The 26,095-nt window shown below is 32.5% G+C and overlaps 4 protein-coding genes across 4 annotated transcripts; 2 read left to right on the forward strand and 2 right to left on the reverse strand.

Annotated features, from left to right (window-relative positions):
* Positions 1–964: 964 nt before the first annotated feature.
* Positions 965–6,033, reverse strand: LOC25492506 (U-box domain-containing protein 13). The gene is made up of 4 exons (XM_013600658.3): positions 5,543–6,033; positions 3,647–3,763; positions 2,990–3,445; positions 965–2,428 (listed from the first exon to the last, which is right to left on the reverse strand). Exons 1-4 carry the CDS (start codon positions 5,801–5,803, stop codon positions 1,274–1,276), a joined length of 1,989 nt encoding a protein of 662 aa, XP_013456112.1. The 5' UTR covers positions 5,804–6,033; the 3' UTR covers positions 965–1,273.
* Positions 6,034–15,333: 9,300 nt separating this feature from the next.
* LOC25492507 (E3 ubiquitin-protein ligase RNF144A) lies at positions 15,334–16,411 on the forward strand. Its single transcript, XM_013600659.3, has 2 exons — positions 15,334–16,147; positions 16,386–16,411. The coding sequence occupies exons 1-2, from the start codon at positions 15,334–15,336 to the stop codon at positions 16,409–16,411; spliced, it is 840 nt and encodes a 279-aa protein (XP_013456113.3).
* Positions 16,412–17,520: 1,109 nt separating this feature from the next.
* LOC25492508 (probable E3 ubiquitin-protein ligase RNF144A-A) lies at positions 17,521–18,473 on the forward strand. The gene is made up of 3 exons (XM_013600660.1): positions 17,521–17,701; positions 17,754–18,273; positions 18,398–18,473. The coding sequence occupies exons 1-3, from the start codon at positions 17,521–17,523 to the stop codon at positions 18,471–18,473; spliced, it is 777 nt and encodes a 258-aa protein (XP_013456114.1).
* A 2,834-nt stretch (positions 18,474–21,307) lies between these two features.
* Positions 21,308–23,075, reverse strand: LOC112420984 (E3 ubiquitin-protein ligase RNF144B). The gene is made up of 3 exons (XM_024780849.2): positions 22,938–23,075; positions 21,779–22,724; positions 21,308–21,704 (listed from the first exon to the last, which is right to left on the reverse strand). Exons 2-3 carry the CDS (start codon positions 22,192–22,194, stop codon positions 21,629–21,631), a joined length of 492 nt encoding a protein of 163 aa, XP_024636617.2. The 5' UTR covers positions 22,195–22,724; positions 22,938–23,075; the 3' UTR covers positions 21,308–21,628.
* Between the last annotated feature and the right edge of the window lie 3,020 nt (positions 23,076–26,095).

Raw genomic sequence — 26,095 nt, forward strand, 5'->3', positions numbered from 1 at the left:
TCCAGAAGCAAGGTTTTTTAAGAGTTGTTATGTGTCTCATAAGTGAGGACTATTTGTTTCTGCATTTGTGGACTCTTGACTTGGCTAATTGGTCGTGAACCCTAAGAAGGAAGCTTCTGTGAAACTTTCGGTCCATCCTTGATTATTGGATGAACTCTACCATAGTGATTGAATTAAAAAGTTTAGTCTTGATAGAGGAAAAAAGAAACAATGACTTTCCCTCCCTGTATTTTTTTTCCTTGTGAGATAAGTTTGTCTCATTCTTTTGTAGCTTATGGTTTATTAATTCATTTTGTAGAAAAATTAGACAGAATTTGACGTCAAAATTTGTTTGCAAATATTCAATGTACTTCCAAACTGTTGATAAATTGATGTGCACTTGCACTGGATTTGCTGTTTTGTATGTAATTGTTTGTTCCTTACGTGGAAAAATCAAGAGAATAATTGCTGGAGAAAACAAATAAAAATGAGAGAGAGAAAGAATTTAGCAAAATATAAATTTGGTTGAGATCAAAACACATGACGAAGGAAAAAAAGATAAAAATAGAAAGGTAGGATAAAGTTCTTACTGAGATTAGACCCACTTTGACCTGAATAAGTGAGTTATTTTTTCTTATCAATCTAATAACCCACCAATAAGTCAAGTTAGATTGGGTCACCACAACAGTTGTAACCCATACTAGCATATCCACATATGGATTAGTTGTTAAATATTGATTAATAATCAATCATGTTTGTTTTTCTAACTTTAAAATATGGAAGTTGTAACATTTCAAGCTACTTGCAAGATTAACAATAAACAAAGTTTTTTCATCCATGTTTTATCCTCACTCACATGCATAGTAAAAAAAAACGTTCTAAGACACATTCCACTATTCTTTGGGAAATTCAAAATCAATGGAACCAACAAAGAGAAGCTATAAATAATATTTCAGCAACATTTGTAAATCAACGTTTTTGAATATGTGAAAACACATTGACATATATATCATGCCAATAGACAAAACATCTCTTCATTAAATATTGAAGATGATAGAATAGGTACATTACATGTTATGTTACAATTATACATTTTTCACGTCAGGCACACTATTCTCATTTTCTTCGATCTGTTCCCATTTCAAATGGCATTTTGCATTTTGTCTTTGTATATAACACAAACAAACAACGAATAACTTGGTGCAGGAAGGTGATCTTCCACCTTTTCTTCCGAACCGATGCCTCTTTCAACACATTTAAAGAAACAAAATACACATATATATAAACAAAACTTTTAGGTGTCAATATCGAGGTTAATGATCAAAGGTGGATGGATATCATCGTTCTGAGCTTGAAGTTCAGTTTGTGTCGGAACTTCATGCTGCTCCTGCTCACGGATCCTGCTCATACGCTCTATCAATTGTGTTGCCTTTCTTTTGCCTCTGTCCGTGCCATTTTGAGCCAATTCCAACAATGGAGCCATCACCCCTAGCTCTTGTGCCTGTGCTATATATTGTCGATCTCCAGAACAAAGGTGCACTAAAACCGCGGCTGCGTTCTCTTTGTTCCTTGGGGATCCATTCCCGATAAACTTTACCAAAACCGGCACTGCCTCTGCAGCACCAATGGCAGCTTTCCCTTCAGGATGACTAGCCAAAATTGCCAAAATTGCCAATGCTTCATCCACCATTCCCCCGCTAGGTTCTGTCAGCAATCGCATCAGCGTCGGAATAACACCGGCCCTCACTGCTTTTCCCTTGTTTCCCTGATAAATGCACAAATTGAAGAGTGCAGTTGCAGCATCTTTCTTACCCCTTTGGGTACCCTCACTCAGCAGTGTCACCAGCGGCGATATCGCTCCTGAAGAACCAATTGTAACCTTATTTTCATCGATAACTGAAAGGCTGAAAAGTGTTGCTGCTGCGTTTTCCCGAGCTTCCATGCTTCCCCTTTTCAGCACATGAACTATGCCTGGAACTGCTCCGGAAGAAACAATGCTTCCTTTGTTACTCTCATATATTGAGAGATTCAGAAGTGCTGTAACAGCATGCTCTTGAGTTCGAGAGTCTGGCACGGAGAGGAGACCAACAAGGAGAGGGATTGCACCAGCTTCAGCAATAGCTACACGGTTATCTGCATTGCGTTTTGCTAGAAGCCGGATCTCTCCGGCAGCTGATCTCTGGTCTTCGGGACCTCCGGATGTGAGCTTTTGGATAAGACTTTCAATCTTACTTCGCTCAGCTGGGGTGCAGGCTGATGCTGATTTACTCGGCTCAGAAGTGCTGGGTCGTTTTGGTGGCTCTATGCCATTGGCTTCACACCATTGTTCTATCAGGCTTCGTAAGACATAGTTGGGTGTGAGAACAGTACTGGTAAGACTCTGCTGTGTTTTTGGGCACGTCCCATGCCCGTCTTGCAACCACTTCTCAATACAAGAACGCTCATAAGTCTGCAGATGAGAACAAGATGTGTCTGAGTATTAATAGACAGTTATCAGCAAACTGACTCTGAACAATGTCAATAATGCAAACTGAAAACTTGTGTTCCAAAGAAATTCATCAATATATAATAAAACAATTGTATAATTTGCATATTGTCTGACTACATTAAATCTCAATAGCCATAGAGAAGAAATTTTAAAATAAAGTTTACTTTTTTCTTTCTCTGAACATCACCCTTTCTTGTTAGTAAAATGAGAGAATGATCATCCAGGAAATGGTGAAAAGGCTATACCATGTTTGGTACAAATCATTGATAACTAATAGTAAAGTGAAAACAAGGTAAGTTTCTGTAATTATTGAATGGAAACAGATTATTTTAAGTTTTCTTAAACCAAATAAACCTTTAGATCTATTGAGAAAATTGTGTAAAGAGCATGGTTCTGTTTGCAGATATCTTACACTCAAGTAGACATATATGCAAGAGAAGAACTTTCCAAATTGAAGTCAAGAATGATAATGAAATGACCAAACTTTAATGTCTATAAGAGAGTATCCTAGAACGTACATACCTGTCCTGTTGAAACAATGACAGGATCCATCATCAATTCCAAGGAAATCGGACATTTAAAATCACTGGGAATAGCAGGGGCTTGATGATTCGCGTCATTTTCCCCTAGTTCGTAAAATCCTGCAGAAACGCCTTTTGCTGTTTTGGTATCATCCTTCACTAGGTTTTCTATTTGCACGTGATCCTTTATCTTCTTCAATAACATTGACATCTTCTCAATGCGCGCCCCTGGATCCCCACCACTTACTGCCACCATCTCATGCAAAGCGAGTGATTCTTGTGTAAGATCGGCTATTCCCATCAATTGCAATTTGTCTGCTAATTGACTTAGCACAGCTGGATCTATAGCTGCATCACTGCTATTGTTGTAAAGAAATGACATATCTTCATACAACTTGGCATCCGGTTCATCAACTCTCCCTTTGGCTCTTCTGAACTGAGTAAGAACCAGTTCAACCTAAAACGATAGCGAGAGTTACACAAGATTATATGAATAGCAAAAATGTTAAGATAAAGACGCTCCATAGTCTTATTTCAATAAAAAATAAATACAAAAGATCGTAGTGCGGCAGTGTCTATTCTACTGTGAAGAGTTATTATCTAGCAAGATCGCACACGGTTGAACAGCAATAAATATATATAACAGAAGTATTTATACCTGCTCTTTAACTTCATCTGATATGTCAAGTTTATCATAGGAAATTCCATCCAGTGATTGTTCCAACCGAGCTGTCACCTCATAGAAATTATTCATGATCCGGTCCCTCTCAAGGACCTGCAAACATTAATCAAATCAACTGAATCAACATCTAAGGCAGCACAGGTCATTTTATTAGAATTAAGTTTTCATAATGCTCTAAGTATATTGGTTTAACTCATAATTTTAAGAATGGGATTCACAAGGGAATTTGAGCTGTAAGCAACCAAAGGTCAAAACAATCATATGAAATGCCTCCTATGTAACTGTAAGCATGGTAAGGTTCCCATATAGATAAAAAGAAATACAATACAATATTATTTGGATTCCAAATAGTACAGATATTGTAAATTGTATTGAATTATTAATTACTAAATTTTACAAAAACCTGGATTAGTCTGACCTTTTGAAAGTTCATTGAGGCATAATAAATTTTGGCACCATGGACAACGTACTGTAAAAATATAGCAATGCTTGAAACACTAGGCACAATTAAAGGAAAATACTCTTCGCTTACCTCTACATTTTACCTTTTTAACTTCCTGTGCAAAACCCCACACAACAGAAACCAGAACTATCTTAATAACAATGGTCCAAAGCAGTTGGACCACATGTGGACCATTGTGACAGAATCACACAGCTATAATCTTACCCAAGTTAAAACAAAACATGGTTTTGGAATCCTAGGGTACCTTTGATAAAAGAGGGTTTAGTCGAATGAAGAGTTCCGATCATGATCCAAAATATATAGCATGATAATTAAATATCAAGAGTAAAATGTTTGGTATACTAGATCAACAAATAGTACCAACATCATCAAAAGGGGATGCCCACAATATGGTCTTTAAGCTGAGAGAAATTTACAGCATTCAGAAATCCCCTTTTGTCGCTCAAATGTTCATGTGTGCAAAGATTATATATCTTCAGATTTCACATCTGGAGTGTGGAAAGCATCTCAACTCACAAGTGAAGAAAGAACAAGCATAGAAAACTATGTACTCAACTCCTCACCGAAAGTCTTTTCAACAATAGAAATGAAAGGGAGAAAATTTTTCTGTCAATATTCAGGGGTTCATGAGGTGTCGGCTAGGTTGTAAAAGTTCAACCTGATAACCTCTACCTCGATGAATAGAGTTCAAATCCCCCTCGATAATAATTGTAAAATGATCATTGCCACTTTAATTAATAGTAAAGTCTCCTTCCCCGAAGAAGACAAATCGAGTACCGATACAATATGCCGGAGATCTCGGAAAATTATAGGCTTGTACCTTTAGCAGATTAAATCCAAAACATTGAATTGAATACAATACAAGCTCAAAAGTCAGAAATTCCTTTTCATTACACTTCCTAAACAACATGCAATATATTCTCAAAATGCCCAATTTAGCACAAAAATCCATAATTATGAAGGTTTCACTCACCCACCATAAACAAATCTAATTACAAAAAAACACAGAACTAGTAGAAAGAAATCAGATCATAATCACCAACACAAATTCAATCAAAAATCATAATTCAAAACTGAAATCAATCTCAAAAAAATAAATAAAAATTAACAATCCTATTCAATTTAAAAAAAAAAAAAAAAAAAACACAAACACAAACACAAACACAAACTAAATAAAATATTACTACAAATCTAAAGTAAACATAGCCAGTCATAAAAAATAAAAAATAAAAATAAAAAAAAAAAATCATTCCCACATAACCAAGCAGAATAATTTTATTAAATTTAAAAAAAAAAAAAAAATTAAACTTATATAGCAAAGTTCAAAGATATGTTAATACTAAAAATAACTTTTAACTAAATCCCAAAAAGCTATCTACAAAAAGCAAAAATGATGAAAAATAACAAACCATATAAATCTTGCTTCCTTCACAACCAAATCTGAGAAGTTCCTTAGCTGAATCAAGAGCATCTTTAAACAAAACCAACGCTTTTGAAGTATCATTCGGAATCGAATCTTTCATATCTCTAATTTCCTCAAACAAAGGAATCAACAGCTTCAACCTTCGTGCTAAGTTACAATATTGCTTTTTCACCATAGGTCTGAAGTCTGAGATGTTCGCTATCTCGTTCACCAAATCAATCACCACGTTTACTTTTTCACCTTCCATGGTTATAGTAATCAAGTTTTGTTTTGGTTTTTTTAGATCGGTTTGAAAGGTGTGGTTTAGAAGGTGGAGATTTGGTGTCGAAGATTGAGGTTTCCGGTCATGTTTTTGTCAACGACAGATAGTTTTCGGACACTGAGGATTTTTGGACAGACAGACAGAGAGAGAGATATAATGGAGAGAGAGAGAGAGAGAGACGCGTGATGATCTTTTTTTCTTTCTTTCTTTCAATTAGTGGCTTTTTTTGTGGCGCGGCTTAAGATAAAGTGATTGAAAAGGGTACGAACTTTGATTGAGATGCATTTGTTGAGATTAGAAAGTTTATAAAAATTGGCTACAATTATGATTTATTTCTAAAAATAAATTTATATGCAACTGTGAGCTGTTTATTTCCATGTTTATTTTTTTATTAGCATGTTATCGGTACGGTCTTTTAACGATAAATAATGTATATCGAGGGCATGCAAACATATAATGTAAGGTGGGTTTTTATTTTTGCAATTTTTTTATTAACATAAATCATGAATTGAATTTCTTACTAGTTGTTTGTTTATTCTCATGTTTAGCGTAAGCGTAAGGTGAATTTTTTTTTCTCCAATTTTCTTTATAAACGAGAATCATGAATTGAATCTCTTACTAGTTGCTTACTCACTCTCATGTTTAGCGGACGAGAATTTTTTATTCTCGAAATAAAATACAACTATCAATAACTGTCATTTTCTATTATTTTTCAAAATACTATTTTGTATTTTTAAATTAAATAAGTTTTTTTATATAGATTTTTAGAAATATCAAGAATTTATCAAATAAGATAAGATTGATGTCTATTTATGTAACTTTTTGTATATACATCCAATCTTATCATGGCAAATTAATATTTATAGAAATATTATAAAAAGTGACATTATAATGTTGCATGTATTCCTAAAAAAAGATTTTGTTATCCATGTATACAAATTAAATATTTTACCAAACAATATATAAAAATCTTATCAAACAAATGTTTTTTGGAAATAATATTCTCAATAATATTATTCCTTTTAATTTACAATACAATAATAGGATTCCTAAAACATTAATTGTAGAGTTTATCTTGAAGTAATGAAACAAAACACGTTTAGATGAAATTGTGGTGGCTCGGCTCAGTTTGGCTTGGCTTGGCTTGGCTTTAGTTGAGGTAGTACAGCGCTGAAGGTGAAATTCCGTTAATTCAGTTTAACTAATGACACGGTAAAACTTGTACAAATATGTAAGAGAGAAGAAACGCGAAACAGTCTCCGATGGCTACGGAGAAAATCTTTGAGGAGTGGAAGAGACTGTCAATTTTATGTTTCGGATAATGACAAAATTGTTTGGCTTCAAATGAAGTTCTTTTTCGTTTATAAAAAAGAGTTGATTAGCCAAAACAAGTTGTGTAAGTTCTTTCAAAAAAAAAAAAAAAGTTGTGTAAGTTGTCACCTAAAAAACAAATTATGTAATTTGTATATAATAATGGATTTACTTGATGTCAATTTAGTAAGACATAATTTTGAGTGTATTTTTTTTTTTTATGGTGGTTGGGGTTTGAACCCCGAATCTTGCATATATTATACATTATTTATGCTAACTGAGCTAAGCTCACGAGAACATAATTTTGAGTGTATAGCGTATAGTTTATATCTTATAAGTTTATTTGATTAAAAAAATTATTTTTGCTAATTATCATGTTCTAACAAATTTATAGTTTATTTTATTATCTTATAACATATTTTGATAAACTAATCCATATAACTTAGGGTGTGTTTGTTTCAAGTTTACCAAATTTATTCTTAGGAATAACATTCCTTGAAATATAAAGATGGGAATTTTATTCCAAGGAATTTAGGAAAAATATGTTTGGTTAGTTTTATAATATTCCTAGGAACCATAAAAATATGAATTATAATAGGTAAACTATTTATGAATTTATTCCCATCTCCATGGGAACTTTATTCCCACCCTTTTCCTTGGGAAATTTTTTCTATTCCCAGAAATATTTTATACCAAGGAATAAATTTTAGTAAACTTGTAACAAACATAGGCATATATATTTCTATCATTTTATTCCCGGGAATCAACAATTATAACTTGAAACAAACACACCCTTATAGTTTAGCATTATTTATCTCGCTTTTATCTATGTAATTAAATACATGTTATTTTATATTTATAAGTTAATTCAACCAAAAAAATTTATCAAACACTGGAGATTCAATCAACAAACAACTTTTTTTTATAAGCCCGTTTGATATAAGCTAGTTTACCGGTTGTTCGCTATTTTTTATAAAATCAAAGTCTTAGTTACTCTTCCTTCAAAAAAAAAAAAGTTTTAGTTATTCTCATTGTTCAGTGTGATTTCTGCATAATTTGTTTGTTTCTATTTAAGTATCATTTTGATAGTTTAAAGGTATAATTTGTCAATTATACTCTTTCTCATTTACTCATACTTACTCATTTTTTTATAAACTAAATTTCTTTTTCAAACAAAGTTTTTTTTGTGTTAACCCTCTGATTCCTAAGGGAATGAGGCTCTAGTAATCTGGAGTTTGGCCGACAAGTAAAGTATGGTTAAGAATTGTTCCCACTAAATATAACATCTAGTATTATATTTCATATCATGGGCGACGTCTCCAGTACGCGAGTGGCATGGGTCGCGTACCGTGCGCGACCTGGTTTTTTCGTCTTTTTGCCCAGCAAACGTGATTGCAGCCGTCGGATATAAACGGACGGCTGATATTTAACGGTGATAAAATGTTTTTATATTAATTTGATTATGTTTTTTCAAAAATGGAATAGTAGTTGTAATAATCCAACAGTAAAGGGTGTTTTGGACAAAAAGCAGTGGCCCTACCTGAATTAAATAATTGATATTTTAAGTGTGGGGTATCTTTGAATAGTATAAGGGCTTTGGTAATTAGACATGGGCTGGGCTTGGCATGTAATTTAAAATGTCAATACTAATTATTATTTGCATCCCCTTGTTATTCTCAACATTATTTTGTTGATAATTATATCAATTTTTTTTTTGAGAAACTAATTATATGAAATATGAAAATACAATAAATTATGGAAATAATTTTTTTGATTGAAAATACACATGGTTTGAATAATTATATCATTATTAGTGTTTAATTTTTTTAAAGAAACAGTATACTCTTATTTATTATTTACTGTTTTTATAGTTTAAAAAATAAAAAATGATACAATAAATTACGGAAATAATTTTTTTGATTGAAATACACATGGTTTGAATAATTATATCATTATTAGCGTTTATTTTTTTTTTAAAGAAACGGTATACTCTTATTTATTATTTACTGTTTTTATAGTTTAAAAAATACTAATTATTATTTGCAACCCCTTTTTTTTTTTATTCAATCACAGCATGATAAATTTCTTTAAGGACAAAAGCATGCTCTTTAAAGATACGGCAAGTGTTTCTTTTGTCATGTCGTATATATTATAAACGTGGAATATATCTTTTTTTTTATAAATTTCTTTTCTTAAATAGTCCTATACATTCATTTTCAAGTGTTGACCGACAATTACATTTTGCATTCATGAAAGACATTGGTTATAACATATGTATGATCAACTTGGAATTTTTTTTTTTAATTTAACACACATTTATAATTTTACTTGTGATGAACGATTAAAATAGTTGAACTAAAATTGAAATTTAATGGTAATTAATTGTGTTGTTACTTTTTATAATATCTTCAAATAAGTGTATAAAAAATAAATTACATTAATAAGACAAAATTAACAAAATAAGATAAAAAAATAATAACGTAATTGCTAACAATTTTTTTAAAAAATAGTACAAATTTTTTTATTTGCAATATGTTTCAAATAATTAGCATAAACAAAAATTATATCAATAAGTTCTGGATCGGGGGTTTATTGGAGACAAACATATTGATATTTTATGATGTGTGCATTACCGAAATTACCCTTCTTATTATGGTTGTACCATTAATTACAAATAATAATTTATGTCACAAAATTACCTTCTGCAACAGGTTAGGTTGCTGTGCATTACCGACACATGCAGGTAAACACTGGAAAAAGCAACTCGCGTACGGTACGCGACCCATGGCACTCGCGTACCGGAGACGTCACCCATATCATGGGACAACTTGTAGAAACAACGTTATAACAAGTTTTGGAACTAAGTTTTGGACTATAATTTCACTGTTTTAGCCCACGCTACACAACTGTTGCAAGACTAGGTATTCCCCCGTCAAACTTTGACTACATCAATCCAAGCTTTTCAGCCAAAAACATATGTCCCTCGATGGCAAAACCCTACACAGAGACGGATCAAATGTAACATGGATGTTTAGGAGGTCTTGCTTTAATTGTCATTAGCTAGTGTTAGAGGTGAGTAAAAATAACTAAAAAATTGAACTGAACTGAACCTAACAAAATAAAAAAACTATTACTAACAATTATGAAACTGTACTAAAACAGTTCAGTTCAAAACATTCAGTTCCATTCGAAACAGTTCAATTCAGTTCGGTAACTAAAATTCGATTTCGTTTTTTTTTTTATATATTTTTCAAACGGTACCAATAATAACAGTTCAGTTTAGTTTTGAACAATTTAGTTCAGTTTAAAATAGTTCGGTTCAATTCAAAATGCAAACAATTTGATTCAATTCATTTATTTTAGATTTAGCAAACAATTCATTTTGCTTCCGTTTAGTTTTCATCCTGAACCCAATCATGCCCACCCCTAGCTAATGCTACATTTGATACGAGGGAATTTGGAAAACTTGTTGGTTTTGGGCTAGAGGTAAAGGCACCAAAAAATTTGATTTAAAAAGATAGTGATTATTTTTGTGAGTTTAATAAAATAGAAGGACCAAAAGGAAAATTAAGTCTATAACTTTATATGAAAATGAAAAATTTCATTCAAACTTGACATTGTTAAATGAATCTCATTTCAAACCTTTTTATTGCAATTAAGATTAAGAAAAATGTGCATAATTGAAAGAGGGGAAGTAGATAAGTTTGACAAGCCAAACTCAAGTTTTATTAATGTTTAACAAGTTAAACCCAAAGCGTTTAGTCAGACTCGATTAAATAAAAATTCTTATTCACGAGTGCGTCTAGAACACTCTTTAAAGATTTTAAATTTAGTAATTATTCTTTTAAAAAATCAACTAATACAATTTTTAATTTATTGAATACACAACATTTCATAAAACAAAAAAAACGTACTACTATTTAAAGGGTTTAAAGAGTACTCCAAAGACACTCGTTAACATTTCTTTTAGATAAATGAGCAAACATAAACTTTCACAAGTCAAATTCAAACTTGAACTATTGGGCACAAACTCCTCCGACCATCCTTAAGTAATAGTAAGAGGAGAAACTCATATGCCCTACAAATATACTTGCTCATATGAACTCCTATTACTAAGCACCTAGATAGACATATTTAATTTATATTCACATGATAAATTAAATAGTAAAAAATGAAAAATAATATTTGTACAACTATTTTGTGACAACTTTATCTCACATACTCACATTATACTCTTATTCCCTCTCTTTCTTTTTCTCTCTCCATTATTTTTGACCAATGAAAAGAGAGAAAAAAGATATTGTCACAAAAATTGTTTCAAATAGATGTTCAAATATCACTGGTTATAAAAAATAGATAAAAGATTACCAATTCCATCCAATACTCTCCTGATCAAAGTAAGATGTGGTCGTTGATGTGGCATCTTGTACCTAATAATGTTATAGAACATGAATCAGTCTTCATAAAATAATACTAGAAAGAAACAGGAAGCAACTAAACCAAGCAAATTTGTCAGGAGTAGGACGGCTGAACTGTGTGGGGCCAGGGGAAGCTAAATACTTGGTGCCTCTCTACTAACCAGTAACCATGATTCAATGAACGATGGCCACATAAAGTGGGCCCACACTTACTTGGATCCGGTTATTTGACGGCGGAAGTGAAAGCTAGGCTAGGCTGAGTTCGAAGAATAATTTCTTTTCTCCCTAACAGTACGAATTCAATTAGTTATTCTATTTCTATTGGTTATTTTATTTGCTAAATAGAGAACTTTTTTTTTTTTTGAGAGGACTAAATAGAGACTTCTTCCTCCATTTTATTAATATAAATTAGGAAAATATTAAATAGTGCCCTTATGACATTAGTTAAGATGATAAAAAAAAACATTGTATTGGGAAACGATAAGAAGTGAAGAATTTAACCTTTTAAAAATCAAAACATTGTTGAATTCAATGTAAATATACTATTTTTGGTTTCCTTAACCATTGCTCTAAGGCATTGGTTAGCAAGATCCTATAAATTACGATGAGAAAGTAAAACTAAATGAATTGAAAAATGGTTAGTCTTTATATGTGTGCTTAAGAATCATACATATCTAGTATTAATATGTTTAGGGTCGTGCTAACTAGCTCTCTCAAGATAATTAAAGAAATAAAAAAAAAAAACATTTACGTTGGAAAAATTATTTTTTACATTTTTTAAAGATTTTGACTGCACATGTTCTAAGATATTCATACTATATTTGTTCCCTTGACTAATCATTCAAAAAACCACCTATATTGGAGACGTACAAAAGGCTAATTAACCCGGATGACCATTGAGAGACACCATTATGAAGTCATATTATTCCTTGCAGTGACCGTCCAATGGAATGACGAATCACCAAGGAACTATATCGATTGGTTCACCAAAGAAGTCGTGTTGGTCCGGGAATGAACAATCAAATGAAAGCATTATTTATTGAGAAAGAAATTTATGAGAGAACCAAGTTACTCCAGAAGGTCGCGTTGTAGAATGTAAATATCGTCAAGAAAGAAAATATCATCAAGACAAAACGAGAAGGTCGGACAGACAAGTCCAGGCTAGACAAGTCGCACGAGCTCAATTCACCAAATACACCCCCTAAAAGCTTCCAAAGAAAACATTCTACTTGAATGCCCAAACTATCATTTGCCTTCTGGAGACTTTGAACCTCAATAGCTACCAGTACCTCAATCGGGAGTGAAGCACATAGAAGGGTCAAAACTTTCAATAAAGATGATAGCTCTTCAAAAAGGACATTGTTTCTCCCCCGACGAGCCTATAAAAGTAAGATAGCGAAATTCAAAGGGGGAAAGGAAAGCCTTCGTTTTCTCAAAGGACAACGAAGTATGAGAAAATGAAGGTGAGAAAAAACACAAGAAGAGGGGGGGTTCAATTATGTTGAATTTTTTGAAAACATTTTTAATAGTTTAAACAAAACAGAGCAAGAGATAATGAGAGAGAGAGAGAGAGAGAGAGAGAGAGAGAGAGAGAGAGAGAGAGAGAGAGAGAGAGAGAGGAGAAAGAGACAACACAAGAAAATTATCACCCTAAAATTCGAGGTTAGTCCGGTCCTCTTGCACTTCTGAGGGATTTGTTTTCTATATAACCACACAAAAAAATTGGTCCAACACACAAAACGAAGACCTTCTTACCTCACAAAAGATGACTTATACAATCAGAGTTTAACAAATAAATTTATGGGTCTTTTCACTATAGAACTCAGAGTGATACACAACTTTAAATTCAAGAAACTTCTGACACTTAAGAAATACTAAGATACTAAGTTTGTGAGAATTTTCTAGGTGTTTGTGTGCTTTTGAATTTGCCAAATTTTGCCACTTGTAAAATTCTTAGTCACTTAATTCTTCAAAATGCTCTAGTCAATATATAGGAGAGAATTGAGAGGGAGCCTTTGTTTGAAGATTGCCAACTAATCAAGTTAATTCTTGAGAAACTTTGATCAGATTTAAAATTTTTGCCTCAAATGGATAATGTCGTTCAATAGTACTTGAGGAGTCTTTTGCTTCTTAGGGAATGATCTGTTACACTCTTTTTGTCATTGAATAGCTATGATTGTTTATGCACGTGGTCAGAAGAAGACAAATAGTACTTTAAAGGTTGAAAGCGAAGTTCCTACAGAAAAGACAAATCATATTAGAGTCACCTAGTCTGCTGGCGTGTCAATCAAAACTTGTTTCCTTCATAGTCTAAATCCACTAGAGTTTTCAAAACATCTTATGATCAAAGCTTTGACTTTCTGCTGACCTTTCTTCATATCGTCTTCTAAGTCATTAGAAGTTTCCAATGCTTCTCTTGAGTACCATACTACTTTCCTTTGTGCTCAGAGCTTGATGTATCAGAACCAAAATTTAATTTTGAAGTCAGAATTTAATTATATGGTCTTGCTCGCTTGAACACACATTAGAGTACCCAATTGTTATTTCATACATTGTTATCATTAAACGCTAGCAGAAAGACGAGAACTATCGTTCCCGTTTGTCCGCTCTTTTTACTACGCTAACGTGTTTGTATATTTTATTATGTTTGTTTGTATAATTTTGATTATAATTTTTAAATTTTTAAATATTAATAAAAATTATACATACATCGATTTATCTACAAATTATTGTCAAAGCATATAACAAAATAGTTTATCAACTCCACATATTCTGGTTTGCATGCATATAAAATAAAATAACAATCATTTATTGTTTATTCTAATAATAATTAGTAAAATGACAACATAAATGCATAATGACTTGTGTTACCTACAGGAAAAATCATATGATTGTGATAAAAGAATATCTTTAAAAATCATTTTTTTTTGTAAAGTCTCCACCTTCTCCTTGCATTTCTTTGATGATAACTTTTGTTGAATTTTGAGAAGCTTCTCTTGATAAGGCTACATATAATTGACCATGACTGAAAACATGTCGTGGAAAATAAATTTCAACATTGGGAATGATATTCCCTTGTGGCTTGTTCATGGTAACAACAAAACTTAGTCTAACAAAATGATAAGGAAAAAAATCAGACATATATAGTTTATTACATTTTGTTTAATATTTGATTTTTTTTTTTTTTTGTGAATGTTTAATATTTGAATTTATATATATATATATATATATATATGATATTTATACTGAAAAATAAGAGTAATTTTAAAATGAGAAAAAGTAAATGCAAAAGAATAAAAAACAACTATTTTCTTTTTATTATATTTATATATGTAGAAGTATAGACTTATCGATGCTTATCTATAGTGCTAATTTTTTACTAGTACTATTTGTTTTTTTTAATTCTTTCTGGCCATTTCTGAAGTAAGTATTATTGTTCTATTTATCTTAAATATTTTACCTTTTCACTTTTTTTAATATTGATTTTCTTTAACAATTTTTCTAAGTTAAGTGTATATACTTTTTTTTTTCTCTTTAAAATTTATTTTTATTTTTCACAGATGTTTCGTATCCTTTTTTGGTCGTTCTTCAAAAACAAAACCATGGGAATGGGCAAGGTCTTTCCAAATTCCTAGATTTCCATCATCTAGCATTTACTAGCATTTAAATTAATTCCAATTCCAATGGTAGCAACCACCAAAACCAAATCGACAAAAACATGTGAAAATCACCCTTGTCTTCAACACATATTGTTGAGTTTCTTTTCATTCTTTTCATCCTGGGGACATGGAGGGAACTTCACCATCCTCTACAGCAGATGATTTCTACTTCTCAGCCATTCATGATAAAGAAATTTTTCGAATATCTGAAGAGACATATGCAGAGGAATTACAAATACAAGAAGCATTATTATTTTCCACTCTTATGTCAAATACTACTATAGATGTAAAAAATGAAATCCAAGTAGTGGATGCAAAAGTTGATCTCAAACAGAAGCAGAAAGAGGCTTTTGTAGGTGAATCTTCTTCGTCTTCTTCTCAGTTGAAACAATCCTACTGTGCTATTTGTATGGAAGCTAAACCCGTTGAAGAAATGTTCCAGAACCAAAAATGTTCACATTCTTTCTGTGAAGATTGTCTTGGAAGATATCTAGCTGCAAAAATTCAAGAGAGTATATCAATGGTAAAATGTCCTGATCCAAAATGCAATGATATTTTGGAGCCTCATGATTGTTGTTCAATTTTACCAAAGGATGTGTTTGATAGATGGGAAAATGCACTTTGTGAGAATATGGTGTTAGGTTCACAGAAATTTTATTGTCCTTTTAATGATTGTTCAGCTATGTTGTTGAATGATGAAAAGGGAATTGTGACTGCTTCGGAATGTCCACATTGTCATAGATTGTTCTGTGCACAATGTAAGGTTTCATGGCACATAGGTGTTGATTGTAAAGAGTTTCTAAGCTTGAAAGATGGTGAGCGAGGGAGGGAAGATCTAATGGCCATGGAACTTGCTAAGAACAAGAGATGGAAAAGATGTCCAAAGTGTGGCTTCTATGTGGAAAAAATTGTGGGTCTCTTTGCTATGTTAGGTGACATAGGTGATAGGTCTAGGATTAGTCTAATCCCCCTAGGTCTATGCAGGGGTCAGGGTTCGAACCCCGGACACCCCACTTCTCCACATTTAATTGTGAGCTTTAGCTACTAGATTAAAAAAAAAAAAAAACAAGGAATGGTCAAATGCATGGAATTTTGAGGACTTAAAAAATAAAGAAGAAAAACAATAATTTTTAATTTTTACACTTTATGTTTATGCATTTTACTTGTTGCATTTTACAGATTTTCAATGCGTTTTTGTTTTGTAACAAAAAAAAGCGTTTTTGTTTTCTTTGCACTTCAAATTTAAAACTCATTCATTTGTAGAACCCTTTTTATCAAAACATTCCATTTTCTTTATTAAACCAAGATTATAGACTCTTTCGGACGGCCTGACTTATTCTTGGAACATTTCTCTTGATTTGCGGTGCAGTTTGGATGGATTTTGAGGTAAAATGTCATCCGATCCAAAATAAAAATCACATATGGTTCAGTTCGGTTTGGATTACTATTCTAAAAAAATCCGATCCAAATATATGCGGTTTAATTTGGATCGGTTTTTGGATATCTAGATTGCAAAATATATATTTTTTATTTACTTTTTTTAAGAATATACACAAACAATGCAAAATAATAGGTTTGATGCAAAATATATTAAAAAAATTAAAATTACAGTATGAAAATCATCGATTATTTTTTAACATATTAAAGAATAATAACATAGATTAAATTAGCGCAATAATATAAGATTAAAAACCAACAATAACATAATAATTCAATATATAATACTAATTAATAAAAAGAATATATAAATATTAATATTTACTTTTGCGGTTCGGTTTTAAAAAAGTGATCCGAAATCCATTTGGATCCTAGCGGCTTTTACAAAACAACGTCCAAATGCATGATTTTTTCTGATTTTCGGTTTGGATTTGAACACCCCTACTAAATACACATTCAGTAGTTATCTACCAGATGTATGTTTGACAAAAAACCGTATTTCTGATAAATAACTACCGAATGTGTGTTTAAGAGGCATTAGATATATTGGGGACCTAAAGAGAAACACCTTTATTGTTGAGGGTAACTATTTCCCTAAATAATTTTTAATTATTTACTTTTGTTTTTCACATACGTTTCATACCCATTTAGTCGTTCTTCATAAACATGAACCATGGGAATGGGCAAGGTCTTTCCAAATTCCTAGATTGCCATTATTTAGCATTTACTAGCATTCAAATTAGTACCAATACCAAAGCCAGCTAAAACCGAAACCAAACGTTGCTCTTCAAAACACAAGAGTTTCATGTAGTAGACACTCACCTATAAAAGAAATGTAGTGAACACTCTCTGAAGGAAAAAAAAATTCTGAGGGAACATGGAGGGAACTTCATCATCTCCTACAACAGACAATGAAACTTTACTTGATGATTTCGACTCTTTAGCCCTTCATGCTGAAGAGATATTTCCATTATTTGACGAGGAATATGCAGATGAAATACAATTACCTGCGGTGCATGCAAATGTTGATACTGAAACTAACCTCAAACCTGTTGAATGTGAATCTTCTTCTCAATTGAAAAAAATCCTACTGTGCTATCTGCATGGAAGCTAAACCTGCTGCAGAAATGTTCGAAAACCAAAACTGTTCACACTCTTTCTGTGAAGGATGTGTTGGAAGTTATCTAGCTGCAAAAATTCAAGAGAATATAGCAATGGTAAAATGTCCTTATCCAAATTGCAATGGTATATTGGAGCCTCATAATTGTAGCACCCTTATACCAAAGGATGTGTTTGAGAGATGGGGAAAGGCACTTTGTGAGAATATGGTGTTAGATTCACAAAAATTGTACTGTCCTTTTAATGATTGTTCAGCTATGTTGGTGAATGATGAAGAGGAAGTTGTAACCGTTTCTGAGTGTCCTCATTGTAATAGATTATTTTGTGCACAATGTAAGGTTTCATGGCACTCTGGTGTTGATTGTAGAGAGTTTCAAAGCTTGGAAGATGGCGAGCGAGGGAGGAAAGATCTAATGGCCATGGAACTTGCTAAGAACAAGAGATGGAAAAGATGTCCAAAGTGCAGCTTCTATGTGGAGAAAATTGAGGGATGTACTCGCATTTCATGCAGGTATAGACAATTCTCTTTTGTTAAGAATTCTACTTTTGCATTTTTATTTTTGGTGCTTGCTTAAATATTAGTTATTCTGCTTTGATTTGTAAAAAAAAATTTGTCATATTGTTTTTATCCGCAGGTGTGGTAATCAATTTTGCTATGGATGTGGATCCACTTGGAATACTGACTCCCATTATAAGTGTGCAACTGGATAGAAATTGCATGACGAGTGAAATTGCATAGCACAACGTTACATCAATTGCTTGATTGATATATATTTGAAAATATGATTTTGATATGTAATATTGAGTAGGAGTTTTATTTTTGTTTCTTGTTTTGTGGTGCATTAACAGTTTCTGGAAACCCTTCTCTTCCATATGATTTTGTCTTTTTAATAGTTATCGACGAAACATGCACCATCTACGTTGCATTTCTTCTTCACCAAACCATCCCCAACACCATGACAAACTTTTCCATACACACTTTATCTAGCCTAAATAAGATTAAAAATAGCTTTGACCAAGCCTTCTGCGCGCATCAAAACTGGTGCCACCAAATGCCAAAAACCAGAATCCATGATCACCTATTAGACGGCAGTGCATCCCATGAAATAGTGCTATTCATTTTCATAACTTGCTTAGTAACTTGGAAAGATTGAACTACATTGCAACTAGAAATTCCCCTCTGGATAATATTTTGTTGTGAAGACTTTAGAAAGTATGGTATCATGGTTGATCAATAGGTTCGAACATTGCTTCCCTAGCATTGCCTAATTGAAGCAGTAAAAATGGCAAAACCCCATATCATCATGCTCCTTTTCTCGTAGCAAGCTTTTTCCACCTAAGCCAGTCAATTCTTTTTCCAATCGTTTAATTTGAATTCCATTGAAATGATTTAATTATTTCTAGTTTATCCTTGTCACCCAAGGTGCTAAGTTTGAATCCCCCCGGGAAAATTTGTAAAATGGTCATTAGTGCCACCTAAATTAATAATTTTTTTTTTAACAATTCTCTCCAACTCCTCACCTAAAGACTCAGGTAGAAGGATTGAACTCATGCAATCCGTTGGAATTTCTTGAGCTACTGATCTCACTGACACTTCTCTAACTTCTTTCGATAAATATTTGTCGGACCATCCTTGGTTCTTCTTCCACATTCTATTTTTGAGGTATCTAAATACCTAAATACCTTCATCTTTCGATACATTCCGTCACATTAAATGTGGTTGAGATATTGTCTTTGATATCTTGTGGCATATTACTGCTGTAATATATCTCCGACTTGCCTAAATTGATTGTTATGCTTGATCTTATTTAGTAATTATGAAGTATATCTTTTATGCACTGTCTCTCGCGGATATCTTCCCTAAAAACAAAAACCTATCGAGTAATGTCACCCTAACGGAGTAAGATTAACCAATATTGAGTAACATATCGAGTCACCGTAACGGAGGCTGCAACATGGTGAAATGGGACCCACACTCTCCCCATTAACCAATATCGAGTAATGTATTGATCCAACAAGGCACATAGAAATCCATTTTCTCCATTTTTCACAAAAACCTATCTTACTCATAACCTCAATAATAAAGATACCTCGAAGAAACCCTATCATAAGCTTTCCTAATGCTTCTTCAACAAAATAAGCTTTCCTAATGTCTATTTTAAGTTTTGCATCACCAATATTTCCCCTAGTCTTGCACCTTATATAATGAATAGTTTCCATAACAACCATAACATTATCAAGAATCGATATATTTTCAACAAAAGCGGCTTGCGCAATAGATATATACTTGATAAGGAAAGGCTGAAGTCTCCTGGCTACCACTTTCAAAATGACTTTGTATATCACATTACATAATGAAATCGATCTAAGGTCCTTCATCGATATGGGATTGTCTACTTTGGTGATAACACAATATTTGTATTGTTTAGTTGTGGAGAGAAGTAGCATTGATCCATCCGTGATTTGGTTGCTTGGCGCTTGCAATATGTCTTGACAACACAAGTCCCAAAAGCTCTTATAAAAAGCGGAACTGAGTCTATTCGGCCCCAGTGCTTTATCCGAATTCATGCTATACAATGCTTCTCTAAATTCTTCAATCAAATATTCATTGGTCAGCTTATCATCTTCCTTCTATGTGACTCTGGCTGATATGCGTTGTAGCTTGATGATGTGTGCTTTCAGCTTGTTGAAATAAGTCCACAAAATAGTCCTTTGAAACTTTACATATGCCCTCCTGCTCTTGGATTACAATTCCATCAGAATTGCACAGTTTTACAATCTGATTTCATTTCTTTCTTGAGGTTGCTACCACAAAGGAAAAATTTATATTTGAGTCAACATCTCGTAGCTAATGCGCCTTTTCTCTCTGCTTCCTCTTGCTTGAGTCTTACACTTAATTTTCTACGCGCTTCTTGGTATTTCTGCATATTCCACGCTCTTTTGACTACGTAGTCAAGTCCCGACTTCTCTAACCAAGCATTTCCAAATCACAATAAACGAGATTTCATGTTTATGATTTAGTAGTACCCGCACACCTAGGCTTTTCCAGCTATCCAGTCATTCCACTGATATAAAAATTCTATTAAATCTGTTTATAGTAAAGACTCAATAGGATGGGAGCATGTGAATCTCATACCACGTCTCTCATTCGAGCAATAGTAGGGGAAAGATCAAGCAAGCTCCATCCAGGATAGAAACCGTTTAAAAACCACCATGACTGGTGATACACTATTTCGCACATCATGGCTCACACCACGTCTCTCATTCGAATTCCTTACTGAATAAAAATCCTTCACCGCGCACCATAATCCCTCTCCAATCCAAACCCTCTCTTTGACATGAAAATACACTCTCAAAAGCATAACATTTGATCAAGATGTTTATAATTAAATGGGAGCAGTCCTCACTTTACAAACTATGTAAGATTGAGTTAGACTCGACCCAAATTCTAAAACTTAAATTGGAATTTAAACATTCTCTAAAAACATGGCACAAACAACAAGCTAAGAACTATATATAAACACAGCCAGGGACAACAAAAAATATTAGAAAGACAAAATAACATGGAAGAGAGTCTCAAGAAATTGTTGTTCACCGTAAAACAGGAAAACAAAACAAAAATAAATCTGTACTCAAAATTACATATCAGTCACATTTCAAAATATAGTCATCAATCAATATTTGCTGTAACGTTGTACTTTGCAATTTCACTCGCCATCTATGAAGCACGGATACGGACACCGGACATGAACACTGGCACTGACGACAACGCTAGTAAATTGAGAAAATTACATAATTCAGTGTAAAACTACCGAGACACACCTAATCCGATGAGTGTTCGTACTTCATAGCTCCCCATGCAATTTTCATTGAGTTGGACATGCATAATGGGACTGATTATTCCAAGGAGAACCACAGCCATAGCAAAATTGATTGCCACACCTGCATATAAGTTTGATTACAAGGCAGAATAATAAATAAAAGTAGAATTTTTAACAAAAGAGAATTGAATATACCTGCATGAAATGCGAGTACATCCCACAATTTTTTCCACATAGAAGCCACACTTTGGACATCTTTTCCATCTCTTGTTCTTTGCAAGTTCCATGGCCATTAGATCTTCCATCCCTCGCTCGCCGTCTTTCAAGCTTTGAAACACTTTACAATCAACACCTGTGTGCCATGAAACCTTACATTGTGCACAGAACAATCTATGACAATGTGGACATTCCGAAGCAGTCACAATTCCCTTTTCATCATTCAACAACATAGCTGAACAATCATTAAAAGGACAATAAAATTTCTGTGAACCTAACACCATATTCTCACAAAGTGAATTTTCCCATCTATCAAACACATCCTTTGGTAAAATTGAACTACAATCATGAGGCTCCAAAATATCATTGCATTTTGGATCAGGACATTTTACCATTGATATACTCTCTTGTGAATTTTTGCAGCTAGATATCTTCCAACACAATATTCACAGAAAGAGTGTGAACATTTTCGGTTTTGGAACATTTCTTCAACAGGTTTAGCTTCCATACAGATATCACAATAGGATTGTTTCAACTGAGAAGAAGAATAAGACGGCGACAAAGAATATTCACCTACAAAAGCCTGCTTCTGCTTCTGTTTGAGATCAACTTTTGTATCCACTTCTTGGATTTCATATTTTACATCTATAGTAGTATTTGACATAAGAGCGGAAAATAATAATGCTTCTTGTATTTGTAATTCTTCTGCATATGTCTCATCACATAATCGAAAAATTTCTTCATCATGATCATGTAGGGCTAAGAGGGAGATATCATCTACTAAATTTTGATCATCATGTGTTGTAGAGGATGATGAATTCCCCTTCATGTCACCACAATTTTCTCTTTTTAACAGTTCCAAGGCCGAAAATAGCAACAATAAACCCTAGCTCAACTCTTGAAGTGTTCCAAACCGCTCCAAGGACTAAAAAGTAAAACAGAACAGCTTAACAAGAGATTTTTTATATCCATCAATCAAAGTTTAATAATGAAACCTCTAAAACTATCATGAAACAAAATCGATTTCTATTATTAAACATGTCACCTTAATTAGAGATGGAAAAATATCGATTACTAATCTAAATTTGTATTAATCAACCGGTTGAATTAGAAGAGAACTAAGGATGCAGTGACTAACCTTGTCATTGAATGATCGATGAGAATGTGTTCGTTGGTTGTTTATACTTTTAGGTTGGGAAAAGATAGGAATTTGGAGCAGTGGTTATGCTTGGCAGTTCTGAGTGAGCTCTTTTAGGTCTCCGGTTAGTGCTAACAAATTCTGTGTAGGGCTAAATCATACCGGTTTTGCCTTCCAATTAAGAATTTGGTCCCGTTTGGATAAACAGTTTATATAGATGCTTATAGCATTATGGCTTATAATATTAGAGCTTACATCATAAGCTCTTATACTTGATAAGCTATTTATGTTTGGATATGTACACTAAAAAGTACTTACATAAATTAAAGTGTTTGAATGTGACATTACATAAGCAATTATCGAAATTTTAAATATTTTTAATTTAATAAAAAAAATCAAAGAATCGAACCACAACAAGATTTTTTTTGATAAAATTAATCAAGATGTAAAAACAATATTATAATATATTAATTATAATTATATATATAGTATAATCAATATTTATCCTTAAAAAAAAAAAGCTTAAATATGTAAAAGGTCCTTGTAAGTTCGCGCATTTTTTGTTTTCGTCCCTATAAGTTTTTTTTTTTTTTTCTAAAATAAACCCTGTATCTTCTTAACCTTTTGAAAATGGTCCTTGCCATTAGCTGTGTAAAAAAAAAACGCCACTGTGGCTAACGGAGCACAGGTGGCAAGTCACGAGTTGACACATTTGATGAGATGGCATGAGATGATTAGTTGTGTAAAGACAGGGACTAAAATCAAAAACGTAAATTACCACAGTAACTAAAATAAAAAACGTAAAATCAAAATTTCAGATTTAAAATCAAGATCTTATTCTTCTTTTTCCCTCATTGTTTTCTTCATCTTCATCACCATATTCATAAATATTTTTTTAAACAAAACTAATAATCATCAATCAACAACAAAAAGATCCACTATACATCAACACATTAAAACAACACAAACTCTCTTCATCAATTAAATAAAAACACAAAATTACACAATTTAAACACATGTTCAAATTACACAATTGAAAATGGATATGCTTTCTCTCCCTTTGTCACAATGAAACAACCTTTTCTCTTCATCTTCTCCATAGAAGATGTCTCAAACCCAACAACAACAACCTCAATCTCCTTTCTTTCTCTGACCCGCGATTGAAAACGCCTCATCTTTTCCACTGTGACCAGAATTGAGAAATCGATTCAAAGATCGTGGATTCTACGATTTCACAATTAATAGGAGTGATTATACACGATTTTCACTCAATAAAATGATTATGTGATAGATTTGTTACTAGTTTGATATTTCAAAAGAATAAGCCATGGATCACTCAGGTTACTGCTGTTGCTTGTTTGTCTCTTGCTGCTAAAATGGAAGAAACCCATGTGCCACTTCTTTTGGATTTTGTCTCTTGCTTGTTTTATACATATGAAAATTTGAGAAATCAGGGTTTGAATTTGAATGTGAGTGAGAAAAGATGAAAAGGGATCTGACTATTTATGTATGGTAATTGGTAGCAATCTGGAAGAATAAGAGGGAATTGTGGAAAAAAGAGGGATTTGCAATCAATTGCAACAAACATCACTAAATTAATCAAACTTAAGTAGCATACATTGTTTCAACTTAACATTACAATCAAAACATACGATTGAGTAATGGAATTAGAATAAATTGTTGAAGGATATGAGTTTTGGTTCAAGGGCGCAAGGTATGAGATAGATTGTGGAAAGTTTGAGAGGAAGAAGACTGAAATTTGAGAGGAAGAAGAAGATTGAACGTTTTTTTAATTTCATCCCTGTGTCAATTTACGTTTTTGATTTTAGTTATCATCTCTCATGCCATCTCATCAAATGTGCCAACTCATGAACTGCCACGTGTGCTCCGTTAACCACTATGGCGTTTTTGTTGACAGAAGCTGACGACAAGGAATATTTTCAAAAGGTTAAGAAGATAGAAGGTTCATTTTAGAAGAAAAAAAACTTACAGGGATGAAAACCAAAAATGCGCGAACTTAGAGGGACCTTTTACATATTTAAGCCTAAAAAAAATATCAATATTCATGTAAGACAAAATTAATATTAGATAAGTATATAGTTACGTAACAAAAAAATATTCATATAAGAAAAAATATTTATATTCAGTTTTATTTTGTTACGTAACGAAAAAATAATAAAAATCTTCCTTCAAAAAAAATAAAAATTCTTAGTTACGTGTTTTAAATTAGTAAAATAAGTATATATCAATTTTGTTGCTTATGCACCGCCAAAGATAACTAACATTATAATTAAAATATATGTTTTGAAAAAGTGGATCCAAAGAGAATCAAATGAGGTTACATAAATTCATAAGCTCCTTGTTAAGCCGGAGGGTAAGCTGAAAATTTAGGCTTATTAAAATATAGCATAAGCAGCTTATGAAACTATGATAAACTATTTTTATTTATTTACCCAAACACCTTTCAAAAGGCTTATGTGAGTAGATAAGCTCATATAAGCTCAAAATAAGCCAATCCAAACAGGGCCTTATTATTACTAGACAATCGACCCGTGCTCCGCACGGATCTTACCAACTAAAGAGACACCAAATCGTCTGTATTTAATACTTGTCAAGAAAAATATATTATTCCAAAATAAAAGATAGTTCACATATAAGCGCTACCATTTTTTAAGTTTAAAAATCTTTAAGAACGATTAAAAGTGAGTATTTTTAAAATGGGAGATCATTTCCGCATTTGAGTAAAAATAGAGAGACAAAAACGCTTAAAAACTAAAATACCTAGAACTACGACTTAATAATTTAAAGAACAAATCATTTTTATAACCATATAAATAATGAAATGGTAAAAGACACAAAAGAAGAGGATAAAAGTGACCTAAAATTATGAGTAGAAAGTAACTATGTATTGATAATTGAAGTAATCCTTAACCAATATCCCAAAAATTGAGCTGATGGCAGCATCAAGATCTATAACAACAAAAGCAATGTTTTTATTAAAAGCTTGATTTTGTTAACTTAGTTGCAGACTAAACAAATTATATACTTGTTATGTAAAGACTATTTAGAAAAACAACTACACAAAATAGAAATGAATTACAACCGTGCAACTACAACGTATAAAAGAAACCACTAGTTTAAAAGAATGAATTAAAACG

This window comes from Medicago truncatula, chromosome 4 (genome assembly GCF_003473485.1).
Source record: "Medicago truncatula cultivar Jemalong A17 chromosome 4, MtrunA17r5.0-ANR, whole genome shotgun sequence".
In the NCBI taxonomy this organism is placed as follows: domain Eukaryota; kingdom Viridiplantae; phylum Streptophyta; class Magnoliopsida; order Fabales; family Fabaceae; genus Medicago; species Medicago truncatula.